Below are 12,710 nucleotides of genomic sequence, written 5' to 3' on the forward strand. Positions count from 1 at the left end.
CCCTCAAAAATTCGTTTGGGGGGGCTCCGCCCCCCCAATAATCTCGGGCGCCCCTCCAGCAGAGCGCCACCGCCGCCCCTCCCCCAGCCCAAAATGCACAGGGTCGGGCTGCATGCCTCCTGCCCTCCCTCCCGAGCAAAAGCTCCACCCAATTTCCTTCGGAGCTGATTAATAGGCGCAGCACGCTCTCCCCTATTCGCTCACGAGGAGGCGGCGCCACTTTATCTGCATATTCATGAGCTTATTTATTATGCATGAGCTTTCGCGGGCTCCCCCAATATTTTTTATAAGTCGGCGCCCCTGAATGGCACCCAAACTCAGTTCCTACGAAAGTTAGCACAGTGCTGTCTGGAATATGGTGCTTCGAGTATCGCAGGCACCTACTGGTTAGTGCCCGTGATGTCACGGATGAAGAGCACTGCAACTCCACACTCCTCTTGGTCTCCTCTTCTCCAGGCTAAACATACATAACTCCCTCGACTGTTCCTCATAAGGCTTGGCTTCTAGACCCTTGATCATCTTAATTGCCCTCCTCTACACACATTCCAGCTTCTCAACATCCATCTTAAATTGTGGCGCCCAGAACTGGATACAGGACTCCAGGTGTGGTCTGACCAAGGCAGAATAGAGTAGTACTATTGCTTCCCTTGATCTGGACTCTGTACTTCCGGTAATGTGGCCTAGAATAGCGTTAGCTTTTTTTGCTGCTGCATCACACTGTGGACTCGTCTCAAGCTTGTGGTCCATCAAGACCTCTAGATCATTTTTAACATGTACTGCTAGTAAGCCAGGTGTTCCCCATCATATATTTGTGCACCTGGTTCTTCCTGCTTAAGTGCAGAACCTGACATTTCTCCCTATTGAAATACAGGTGAAACTTGAAAAATTAGAAAAGTTCATTTATTTCAGTAATTCAATTTAAAAGGTGAAACTAATATATGAGATAGACTCATGACATGCAAAGCGAGATACGTCAAGCCTTTATTTGTTATAATTGTGATGATCATGGAATAAGTTGAATTACTGACATAAATGAACTTTTCCACGATATTCTAATTTTTCAAGTTTCACCTGTACATTTTGTTAGTTTGGGCCCAGTTCTCCAATCTGTTGAGGTCATTTTGAATTCTGATTCTGTCTTCTGCAGCATTAGCTACCTGCTCCCAGTTTGGTGCCATCTGCAAACTGGATGAGCAAAATACTTGGGCTCTGGCATATTCCCACCTCTCTCATATCCCCCATGCTTTTCTGTGGGTGGGTGGAGAGGTCACATCCTCAGCTGTTTTTAGTAGATAGTCCTGAGGCCCTTGTGTGCTAACAAGGCTTTGATGGATGAAGTGGCCCCATGTGTGAGGCAAGTCCTCTCTGTAGTGTGAAATCTGTGGTGTTAACCCGTTTGGCACATGCAAGTTGTCACTGGGTGTCGTGGTCATCAAGCGATGAACCCACACATGTGAATTGACCAAAAAAAATATATGCAGTTGTCAGCCACTACCAGCCTCCTAATAGGAAAGGTATCCCCAAACTCAGCCCTCCAGAAGTTTTGGGACTACAACTCCCATCATCCCTAGCTAACAGGACCAGTGGTCAGGGATGGTGGGAATTGTAGTCCCAAAACATCTGGAGGGTCAAGTTTGGGGGTGCCTGTACTAGGACCTCTGTGAGTACTTCTTCTTCTTCTTCTTCTTCTTCTTCTTCTTCTTCTTCTTCTTATTATTATTATTATTATTATTATTATTATTACCCCACCCATCTGGCTGGATTTTCCCAGCCACTCTGGGCAGCTTCCAACAGAATATTAAAATACAATAGTCTATTAAACATTAAAAGCTTCCCTAAACAGGGCTGCCTTGGTGTCTTCTAAAAGTCTGGTAGCTGTTGTTCTCTTTGACATCTGGTGGGAGGGCGTTCCACAGGGTGGGCGCCACTACCGAGAAGGCCCTCTGCCTGGTTCCCTATAGCTATGCTTCTCACAATGAGGGAACCGCTAGAAGGCCCTTGGCGCTGGACCTCAGCGTCCGGGCAGAACGATGGGGGTGGAGACGCTCCTTCAGGTATACTGAGCCATTTAGGGCTTCAAAGGTCAGCACCAACACTTTGAATTGTGCTCGGAGGCGTACTGGGAGCCAATGTAGGTCTTTCAGGACTGGTGTTATATGGTCTTGGCTGCCACTCCCAGTCACCAGTCTGGCTGCCGCATTCTGGATTAGTTGTAGTTAGTTGTGCCTTCAAAGGTAGCCCCACGTAGAGCAAATTGCAGTAGTCCAGGCAGGAGATAACTAGAGCATGCACCACTCTGGCGAGACAGTCTGCGGGCAGATAGGGTCTCATCCTGCACACCAGATGGAGTGTACCAATACCTTTATTTCATACAGTCACAGAATTGTACAGTTGAATTGTTCATCAAGGGATAGGCGCCAGTGGCGTAGTGTGGGGGGTGCAGGGGGGGCCGGCCGCACCGGGCGCAACATCTTGGGGGGGGCGCTCGCACTCGCAGCTCTCTGCCCCCTGCTAAAATCCACTGGTTAGGGGGCGCAAATTACTTGCCTTGCCCCGGGTGCTGACAACCCACGCTACGCCACTGATAGGCGCTGCTGTACATACCTCCCCTTTGCCTTAAGACACATCATTTTGGTTTGAGGCATCTCTTCTTTGCCATCTCATGAGAAGAGAAGACTCGCTGGAAAAGACCCTGATGTTGGGAAAGATGGAGGGCACAAGGAGAAGGGGACGACAGAGGACGAGATGGTTGGACAGTGTTCTCAAAGCTACCAGCATGAGTTTGACCAAACTGCGGGAGGTAGTGGAAGACAGGAGTGCCTGGTGTGCTCCAGTCCATGGGGTCACGAAGAGTCGGACACGACTAAACAACAACAAAAATCTCTTCTTTGCAAGTCCCCTCCCCCAGCGCATTTTTAAAAATGGGGGTGGCTTGGGGGCAGCCTCCTAATTGCCTTTGAATGTGGTCTTGGAGCACTCATGCAGCAAAGGGACTGTAGCTCAGTGGTCAGAGCGTTCGCTCTGCATGAAGAAGGTCCCAGGTTCCATGCAAAGGCGTCTCCAGGTAGGACTGAGAAAGACTCCTGTCTGAATCCCCTAGAGCTGCTGCCAGTCAGTGCATACAATGCTAAGCTACCTAAGGCAAAGCCTGGACTGGGAAGGCTTTGGGCTCTCATCTGGATCAAGCCAAAGGGAGTTGCAGTTCACACTCAGCTGCGCACACTCTCTCTTTAGAAGGAAAGTAGAAGAGAAAGGAAAGGAAAAGCTACGGGGAGATTGACAGAGGCCAAGGAGGTGGGACATCCCTTTGCAGAGCCCAGGACAGAGGAGGAGGAGGAGGAGGAGGAGGAGGAGGAGGAAGGCGGAGTTTGCGGCCCGCTGATTGACAGGCTGGCTCCTCGGACCCACGTGACCCTCTCCGGGGCTGGAAGAAAAGCAGAAGGCAGCCTGCTCGGGAGTTTCATTATATTCAAATATATTCGTTTTCCAGGAGTCGCTCTGGAGCAGCAAGCCGTGGCGCGCGATTGCTCCTGCCCGCAGCCCGGAGAAGAAGACGAAGAGGAAGAAGGCGAAGCAGCAGCAGCAGCGAGCTATAGATTGACTCTCCCCGGCTCCGCAAAGCGGCTTGACTCCGGATTCCCCGCGTGAGCTTTCCCACGAGTCCTGCTCCACGCTTGGCTGTCAAGAACCATGGACTGTTTCTATATGCCTTGCTTTCTGTCAGTGAGTAGCGCTTTCTCATTCCTTGTGTGAGTTCTGGTTTAAAAGAGGGGGAGGATGAAAAAGAACCAAGAAAAAGAGAGGGAGGGAGAGAGAGAGACGGAGCTTGTTGTGTGTGAGAGCGAGCGAGCGAGTGAGCGAGCGCCGGACTCTCAAACTTCCGAGTCCTTTTATTCGCTCCTTTTAAAAACAAATGGTTCCTTTCGAAACAGTTTTTTGGTTTGCTTGTTTTCAGGGGAGAGCATTTTCTGTGCAATCTCTCCGTGCCCTTACTTGAGAGTAAGCCCTACTGGGGCTTACTTCCAAGTAAACGCCCATCGGCTCGGACTGTAGTGTGTGTGTTTTTCCTTTTTAAAAATGAAGATCTAGTTTTTACCCCCCGGGGATATTTGTCAAATGCGAAGTAAACAAGAACGACTGGGGACCCTGGAGAAGGCGCGTCCTTCCCCCTCCGCGTTTATTCCCCCACCCTTCCCCTCGCGATCCACGAGGCCCTTACGCCGGAGAGGGGCTGCACATCTCCCCGTCCCCTCCCCGCAAACCCCCACGGACGGGGCTACCCCGCGGGCACCTAGTGGCTAGCGGCCGGCAGCCGGGAAGGCTCCAACAGACACTTGCTATGGAGAGCGCTTTCCAAGGAGACCTCCTGGAAGCTTGCTCAACAATGAACCGGGACCTCCGACTCCCAGCCTCTCCCAGTGCATTTTTTAAAAAAATATTACTTCCATTAACAACAAGTGCAAAGCCCTGTTTTGATGGGCGAAAAGCAGAGATGGGTTTTCGGAACTTTGTTCGCGCGTATTAACAGCTGGTTTCGTGACCCCATTTTTACGCAGATCGTTGCTCAGATAAAACAGAGGAGAATTTTTTTGGGGGGGGGTGTTGATAATCGCGGGGGGGGGGGCGTAAAGTCCCAAGTCTTAATTGGTTGGGCGTAAAGTCCCAATAAGGTTCTGCACTGCATTTTCGGGGGGGGGGGAATCTGGTCTGTGTTTTGCTTTGTTTTTTTGAGCTTGGGATGTGCGTTTCTTTAACTTTTTTCCAAAGTGTGTCATTTTTGACGGACCTTGTTTGTTTGCTCCTCTTTCTCCCTCCTTCTCCCTCTCTTCCCTCCCCTCCTTCTGCTCTCTGCCCCCCCCCAACTACACCCTTCCCTCCCCCCCAACAGAGACACCATGACGCCTGGTAACCGACTCCTGATGGTCATTTTATTGTGCCGAGTGCTGCTTGGAGGTACTAGCCGTGCCAGCTTGATACCTGCCGAGACTGGGAAGAAGAAAGTTGTCGGGGAGCATCTCCAGCAGCAGCAGCAGCGAGCCGGGGAGGCCGGAGACGGAGAAGGCGCCTCGGGGACTTCGCGCCGCCCGTTCCCGAGCCATGAACTCTTGCGCGGGTTCGAGGCTACCCTACTCCAGATGTTCGGGCTCCGGCGGCGGCCGCAGCCCAGCAAGGCGGCGCTCGTCCCTTCATACATGCTGGATCTCTATCGCCTCCAGTCCGGGGAAGAGGAGGAAAAGCTGCAGGATCTCAGCCTCCAGTACCCGGAAAAGTCCACCAGCCGCGCCAACACCGTGAGGAGCTTCCACCACGAAGGTATGCAAACTGGAAAAGGGGCGCACGGAGCGCTTCTGAGTAGATCTCCGACTATTATGATGGTGATTGGTGGTGGTGGGATTTCAGAATTTGATTTTTTTTGCGGGGAGGTGGGGAGGAACGAAATGTGATGCACCCCTCCTAGTGTCCGGTTGGGGCTTTCTTGCGAGTAAATGCTCCTGAAAGGATCAGGCGGCCCGAGGCCGGACCCGGGCTAAAAGCACCGCTTGCAAGATTCCAGGATTGGACTGGGTGGGTTAGGTGTCCCCTGGTTTTTTGGGGGGCGGGTGGAAGGAGTAGTTGGTTTTCTCCTCCTCCTTCACCCGTGCTCCACATCCGGCTGTGGATGCGATGGATTTGGACTGAAACCGATTCCGAGTGTGATACTCCGGCGTGACTCTGGCTCACCCTCCTTCTCCTCCCTTGCCCAGGAAGCAGCTAAGGAGGACGGACAGCGGGGGGGTTGTGTGGGCATTTCTGCGCTCACACACGGAAATCGGGATCTGGAGAAACGTTTATACGAGAAAGACGATCTGATTATGTTTTAGGGGAAGGGTTTGACCTCTCGAGAAGTGGGCTCGCTTGGTTTAAGAGCAGGATAAAGTACGTCGCTTGGGAGGAGAGAGGTCTGCAGACTACTTTTGCACGATTGAGACCGCTATTGCCAACTAGAATTATTGATATTATTAAGCCACCATTCTCCGGTTGAACGTCGGCCTGCGTGCGCCCGGACTGAAAGGCGTTTTCTCTCTGAGTCGCCCAACAGCAGCTGCTCCAGATTTCACTCCGGTTCTGTTACTCCCACCCCCATCTCGCTCCTCCTCTCTTCCCGGACCAAACTTAGAAGTTTATGGAGAAATATCAAAGCGCTCGTCCCCGCCTTTAAACAAAAAAACCAACCAAAGAACTCCCGCTTGTTCCTTTTGGGAAACGGAGGGAGGGAAGAGAGGGAGATGGCTTTTTTAAAAATGACCAACGTAAAACTGCGTCTGTTTGGGGGGGGGGAAGTGTGTGTGTGTGTGTGTGTGTGTGTGTGTGTGAGAGAGAGAGAGAGAGAGAGAGAGAGAGAGAGAGAGAGAGAAGTGCAACTGCAAGTGGATCCAAATGTTTCGTAGCCAGTTTGCTGCTTCTTTCTTCTGGAGCCGGGAGTCTGTACTGATTGCAACCCCTGTTATTAGAAAGGAGGGGTTTTTTTGGGGGGGAGGGCTTCGCGCACCAAAAGAGCATCTTCTTTCCCCCTAACAATAAATTTAAAGAGGAAACGTAGCTTTAAAACACTTCTGCCCACTTTTTCCTCTGCAATATTAGTAAGAACTATTATTATTAGTAGTAACTTACAACTCGCAAGCCGTATTTGGTAAATGGGCATCTGTTGCAAGGCACAACCTGTTTCCTCAAGAGTAGCTCCTTTTGGATCAAAGTCGTCTGCTGACGATAGAGCTGGAGAAGAAGTGTGCTCTGGGCGTGCGTGACCGTGAAGAATGGATCACACGAGCACGTGCAAGAACTTATAGGGGAAGGACAGGCCACAATGCACTCTGCTTATGTGCAGAGGTGACGGAGGGGGGGATGTGGAAATAACAGAACAACGACTTGATTCGAATTTGGCGGATAGCGCAAGAAGCCACCCGACCCCGCAATACACGGACTAGTGGGAATCCAGCGAGGCTGAATTTCATAGTTACTAAATCTACACTTAAATGGAGAGCGTCCGATGTATTTTTTAAAAGAGAGGCTGGGGGGGGAGAGGGAAGAGGGAGAGGCGCATGGGTTTAACTCTTCCTGGGACAATGGGAAGGCCTGTTCTTGAATCCTAAAGGCGTGCTTGCATCCTCCTCGCGGGCAGGGTCCTTTGTGCTGTTGGCTCGATGTCCAGCGCCGTGCACATGTAAGGTGGGGCAAAAAAATTAAAACAGTAACAACGATAGGGCGTGCTCGGAGGGCTGGGACGCACAAATGGTTCCTCAGTAAACAGCTCACTAGGCTTCTACAATGGGGCAGAGAACAGAGTGGGGAGAGGGCGCCAGAGTGTGTGGGGCGGAGGATCGAACCTCTACCAGCAAGATGATCTGAGTTCAAAGCAAAGACTCTCCTAAACTGAGAGCAGTTACCTACGCCCTTTCTTATGCAGGATGATGGCTGTATTGTACTATGAAGGGAATCCTAAGGATTTAAGCTGGGCGGGGGGAATGTTGCACCCTCATAAGTGGGCCAGGAACCGCAGCCTTGCAGCCCGATCACCCGCTGGCCTCAGTGGCGTAGCGTGGGGGGTGCGGGGGGGGGCCGGCCGCAACATCTGGGGGTTAGGGTTAGGGGGCGCAAATCCACGGGTTAGGGGGCGCAAATTACTTGCCTTACCCCGGGTGCTGACAACCCACGCTACGCCACTGGCTGGCCTGGCTTCATTTCTTAGCAAAGCGCGTTTAGGATCGCAGCAATGCTATTCCCCAAGTATGCCTTGTTGCCCGCAGCGCAACCTTTGCGCAAGGCGTCCAAGGATGGGGCTCCTCCTCCAGTCCTCGCGCGCTTCTACTAGGCAGCAGACACCTCCTGGCAATCAAAAGAGCCTTTCTCCCCGAGTAAACTGGGCCGGCCAGGGGGTAGCGATAACCCAAAAGGCAGGTGAAATGGACAAAAGTGGGGGGTGGTGAGGTTTTACTTTTGGAGGAGATGGATAGGGGTATTATTCCTATCCATCCCGGTGCTTTAGCAGGTGGATCGCGCCCTTCCCGTGACGGTGACCCAGCCAGCCACCCAACCCACGGCCATCGCGCGCTCGGTTTTGTCCGGGCTTGCCCAAACCGCGCCGTCTGTTCTGCGCGTCTGTTGCTGTCTCTCCTTCCTCCTGCCACCACCAACCGTCCTGTCTCTTGCTTTCTCCTCCCGGTCCCCTTCCCCTCTCCAGAGCACCTCGAGCAAGTCCCGGGGCCCGCCAACCAGCCGGCCCGCCTGCGCTACTTCTTCAACCTGAGCAGCGTGCCGTCGGGCGAGGCCATCTCCTCGGCGGAGCTGCGGCTCTTCCGACAGCAGATCGTCGGCGAGGACGGGGCGTCCTCCTGGGAGAGGGGCTTCCACCGGATCAACATTTACGAGGTGATGAAGCCCCTCCGCCGAGGGGAGGACCTGGCCACCCGCCTGTTGGACACCCGCCTGGTGCACCACAACGTGAGCCGCTGGGAGAGCTTCGACGTGAGCCCCGCCGTTATCCGATGGACCGCAGGCGGCCAGCCCAACCACGGGCTGGCCGTGGAGGTTTTGCCCCTCCACCCCGCGCTACAGACTCACCAGGGCAGCCATGTCCGGATTAGCCGCTCTTTACCTCAAGGGGGCCGCCTGGGGGCCGGAGACTGGGCCCGCCTCCGGCCCCTGCTGGTCACTTTCAGCCACGACGGCCGGGGCCAGTCGCTGCTGACGCGCCGGGCCAAGCGCAGCCCCAAGCACGCGCACCAACGCGCGCGCAAGAACAAGAAGAACTGCCGCCGCCACGCGCTCTATGTGGATTTCAGCGACGTGGGCTGGAACGACTGGATCGTGGCCCCGCCGGGCTACCAGGCTTTCTACTGCCACGGGGACTGCCCTTTCCCTTTGGCTGACCACCTCAACTCGACCAACCACGCCATCGTGCAGACGCTGGTCAACTCGGTCAACGGCAGCATCCCCAAAGCCTGCTGCGTCCCCACCGAGCTCAGCGCCATTTCCATGCTCTACCTGGACGAGTACGACAAAGTGGTCCTCAAGAATTACCAGGAGATGGTGGTCGAAGGGTGTGGGTGTCGTTAAACGCGAGAAACAGAGAGAGAGAGAGAGAATTTTTTTTTCCTTAAAAAAAAGTGATAAATCAACTTCTTCCCTGTCCGGTTCTCTCCCTCCGGTCCTCACCATCCAGCCCGCCCCGTCCAAAATTCCCCAGGGATGGAAGTGGCGGGGAAGAAGGGCTGCTTCTCCTTGTCCTCCTCCTCTTCCCAGGTTCAAGAATGGGCTGGCCTTCTGTGCCTTTTTTTTTTTTCGAAAAAAAGAAAAGGAACGCCAAGTTATGCCCATAAATTCTCTTTCTCACCTATGCCGCTCACCCAGCGGCGCGTGCGCGCCAGCAAAAAAAAAAAAAAAAATTAATGGAAAAAAATCCCTTAATCCGTTCACCTTGACCTTATTTATGACTTTATGTGCAAATGTTTTGACAATAATGATCATATATTTTGACAAAATATATTTATAACGACATATTAAAAGATAAAAAATAAAGCGAGTCATTATTTTAAAGGTAAACGCAATATCTTTTATAGTTTTAATTAATTTATTTATTTTTTTAAAAAATATCATTTATTTCTATTGGGGGGGTGGGGTATTTTCTTTCCTCTCTTTCTCCCTCCCCAGCCCGAAAGGTTTCTCCCCGCCGCGCTCTCGTTTTCTTTTCGCATTGTCTTAATTGCTAACTCGCTTGCCTGGCTGCAATTTCGGGGGGCAGGACTAAGATTAGATTCCATATCTTTCCCCCCACCCCACCCCACCCCCTTATAAATAGGACCTCCGCACCTCTTCGGCACGTCTTGGCATCATTTTGGCACGGTCTTAAGGATTGCTGTGGCCGATTGGTCCCACTTGTGCAAGCTAGGTCTCTGGGGAGGGTGGGCTATGCTCTGATTGGGGTCGTTTGCCTTATCTCCCCCACCTCGCCTGCCCACTGCGCCTGCGCGCGCTTGTGACACACCTCGAAGTGTTATTGTGGGTTCAAACCGTCTGAGAAGCTTCCCACCCGTTCCTGTCCAAAGACCCTGTCCCACCAAAGAGCTAAAACTGGATGGAAGTGACTCCCCCGCACCCTAGGCAGACGCTTGCGTCTACCCGAAGCGAGACCCATTCATCTCAATGGAGCAACCATCCCATTGATCCGGCTTAAGGGGTCACAGCCTTCCCTTGCTCCACAGGCAGATCCGCAAAACCATTACACTAATCCTTTAAATTAGGGGGCCCCTTTGGCTCCCCAACAAAATATTTGAGGGGGCCGCCCCGCCCCCAAGTTGATGGGCATCGCCATTCAAATGGTGTGCGCGCGCTCGATTATGCGGAATGGGGTTTACCTGCCCTCAATATTTTATTTAAGTTGGCACCCCTGGAACGTAACAACCAATTTATTGACCGCACGTGGTTAGCCAAGTCTGCCTTAGCTAGCCATAACTCTCACCCCTCTGAGTAAATTATTGGGCCAGGAGTAGCTTTGATTTGAGCCACTCCTAGTCCCCTAGCAGGGGGGCAGATGGGTCACCTGAGTACACGCAGAGTGTGTTTCCGTCCCCGCTGGGTCCCTTTCTCACCTCCCCTCCTCCCCGCCGCTGGGATTGGAGAGCCCAGGTTCACACCTCTGGCTACCTTTCATAGAATCGTAGAGTTGGAAGGGAACCCCGGGGGTCATCCAGACCAACCCCCTGCAATGCGGGAATCTCAGCTAAAGCATCCCTGAGAGATGGCTACCCAACATCTGCTTCAAAGCCTCTGCTTATTCGCTCCCTCTTGAAGCCAGCCACCGCTTCGAGGGATGGCAGATTGCGTCTCCCCGGGCGCAAATCCAAGGCTATCAGTTTTTTTAGCTTGTTGTGGGTGGGCTGTCTTTCCTGTTTACATCCTGTGTGTCTCCAGCTTTTGCGTCTGGATGGGGGCTTATTTTGTGCTGGCTTTGCCTAGCACACTTGTTTGTCTTTTTTTTTTTAAGAGTGCTCCTTTTAGCCCCCTCCTGTTGGCGATTTTGCAAAAGGTTCCTCTCTCTCTCTACACAGAGATCTCGTGGCATCCTGTTCACTCTTTGGTGTTTTATTACAAGCGCAATTTCCAGCAGCTGCGTTTTCTCGCCTGGGTCTTTCAAAATGCCCCTCAGTTGTGTAACCAGGCTGTGATTAGTTAGCGGAGGGGGGGGGGCGACTCTGCACATGTTCAGGAGAGCTTACAGGGGTCATACAAACTGTATAGCCGATTAGTTTTCAAGTCCAGTCAACGAGTTTATTGTTCCAGCAGAAGGCCATGGACTGTGACTGATTAGTAAAGAGGCGCAGGGAATACTCTGCATATGCTCAGAGGAGTATTTCCGCATTCCTCAAAACTGTGTAGCCAGGCTGTGATTAGTTAGCAAAAGAGGAGGTTGATATTATACATAGGAGCAGAGGAAACTGCCTTATAGTGAGTCATTTGGCCCATCTAGATCATAGAATTACAGAACTGTAGAGTTGGAAGGGACCCTGACCAATATAGCTCAATAGTGCCGACACTGACTGGCAGCAGCTCTTGGGGGGTTTTTAAGTGAGGATCTATCAGTGGCAGAGGATCTGCTTTGCACCTAGAAGGTCCCAGTTTCGGTCCCCAGTCACATCTCTAGGTAGGTTCTGGAATCGTCCCCTGCCTGAACCCCTGGAGTGCTGCTGCCAGCCAGTGTCGGCACTATTGAGCTATATTGGTCAGTATCAGACAGCTTCCTATGTACCTGGAGATGTTGGGGATTGTGCATGGTGGGCAGATACTGTTCCGTTGAGCTTCTCCCCTTCCCAACCTGCTCAGGTGAGTCTTCGGGTGTCATCAAAAAAGGCCTTGAAGTTTTGCAAGGGTGCTCAGCCCTGTGAAAAAGGAGGTTTGGCTTTTGGGGATCTGCCTGTTCCTTTGCCCCAAGCAACAGAAGCAACAAAACAGGCTGGCTAGCCACACCAAATTTGCCCCCAAACCTGCGCGCTGGGGGGGGGGGGGCAGGAAAACACCTGACTTGCTTACTGTGGAACAGAGGAAGACACAGAGAGAGAGAGATGCATTTGAAAGAGGCTCTGGGTTTACCTGGGGGAGGTGAATGCTCATCCCTGGAGGGTTTTTCAAATTTATTTATATATATTTTTACCTTTCCTTTCTGCCTTAACCCTCTCTTGCCTCGGGCTCCCCCAGGTTCAAAGCTATTAACATTTTGCAGCAGGAGGAGAAGGATGAGGAAAGCCACATCACCTCACATCAAAGCTTCCCCAAAGCCTTTGAAGATCATATCTGGCAATTATGATGCTCAAAGAAGTGAGGTGGGGAAAGAAAGAGAGAGATTTGAGAAGAGTTAAATATGGATTGGGAGCTAAATGGCTATTTAGGGGTCTGTTCTGTGTTTTTTCTTTTGCAAAACAGATTGTCCAGGTAAATGAGGCAGAGGGAGGGGGCACTTCAAGCGGAAATGTGGGAATTCCTTGACCTTTGTTTTGCTCAGTGCTGTGGACACGATTCACACACTGCACCGCTGAAATGAATGGGGGCCATAAGAACAGCAGCAGCAGTAGCAATGACAATAATATGTTTCTGAGCACAATTCAAAGTGTTGGTGCTGAGCTTTAAAGCCCTAAGCGGCCTCGGCCCAGTAGATCTGAAGGAGAGTCTCCACCGCCGTC

At 52.1% G+C, this 12,710-nt stretch overlaps 1 protein-coding gene across 1 annotated transcript; it reads left to right on the forward strand.

Moving 5' to 3' along the window:
* The first annotated feature begins 3,406 nt into the window (after nt 1-3,406).
* On the forward strand, nt 3,407-9,555 carry BMP4 (bone morphogenetic protein 4). The gene is made up of 3 exons (XM_083508433.1): nt 3,407-3,723; nt 4,889-5,313; nt 8,219-9,555. Exons 2-3 carry the CDS (start codon nt 4,896-4,898, stop codon nt 9,091-9,093), a joined length of 1,293 nt encoding a protein of 430 aa, XP_083364559.1. The 5' UTR covers nt 3,407-3,723; nt 4,889-4,895; the 3' UTR covers nt 9,094-9,555.
* The last annotated feature ends 3,155 nt before the right edge of the window (nt 9,556-12,710 follow it).

The sequence above is a fragment of the Podarcis liolepis genome (assembly GCF_965112155.1).
Source record: "Podarcis liolepis genome assembly, chromosome: 1".
Classification (NCBI taxonomy): Eukaryota; Metazoa; Chordata; class Lepidosauria; order Squamata; family Lacertidae; genus Podarcis; species Podarcis liolepis.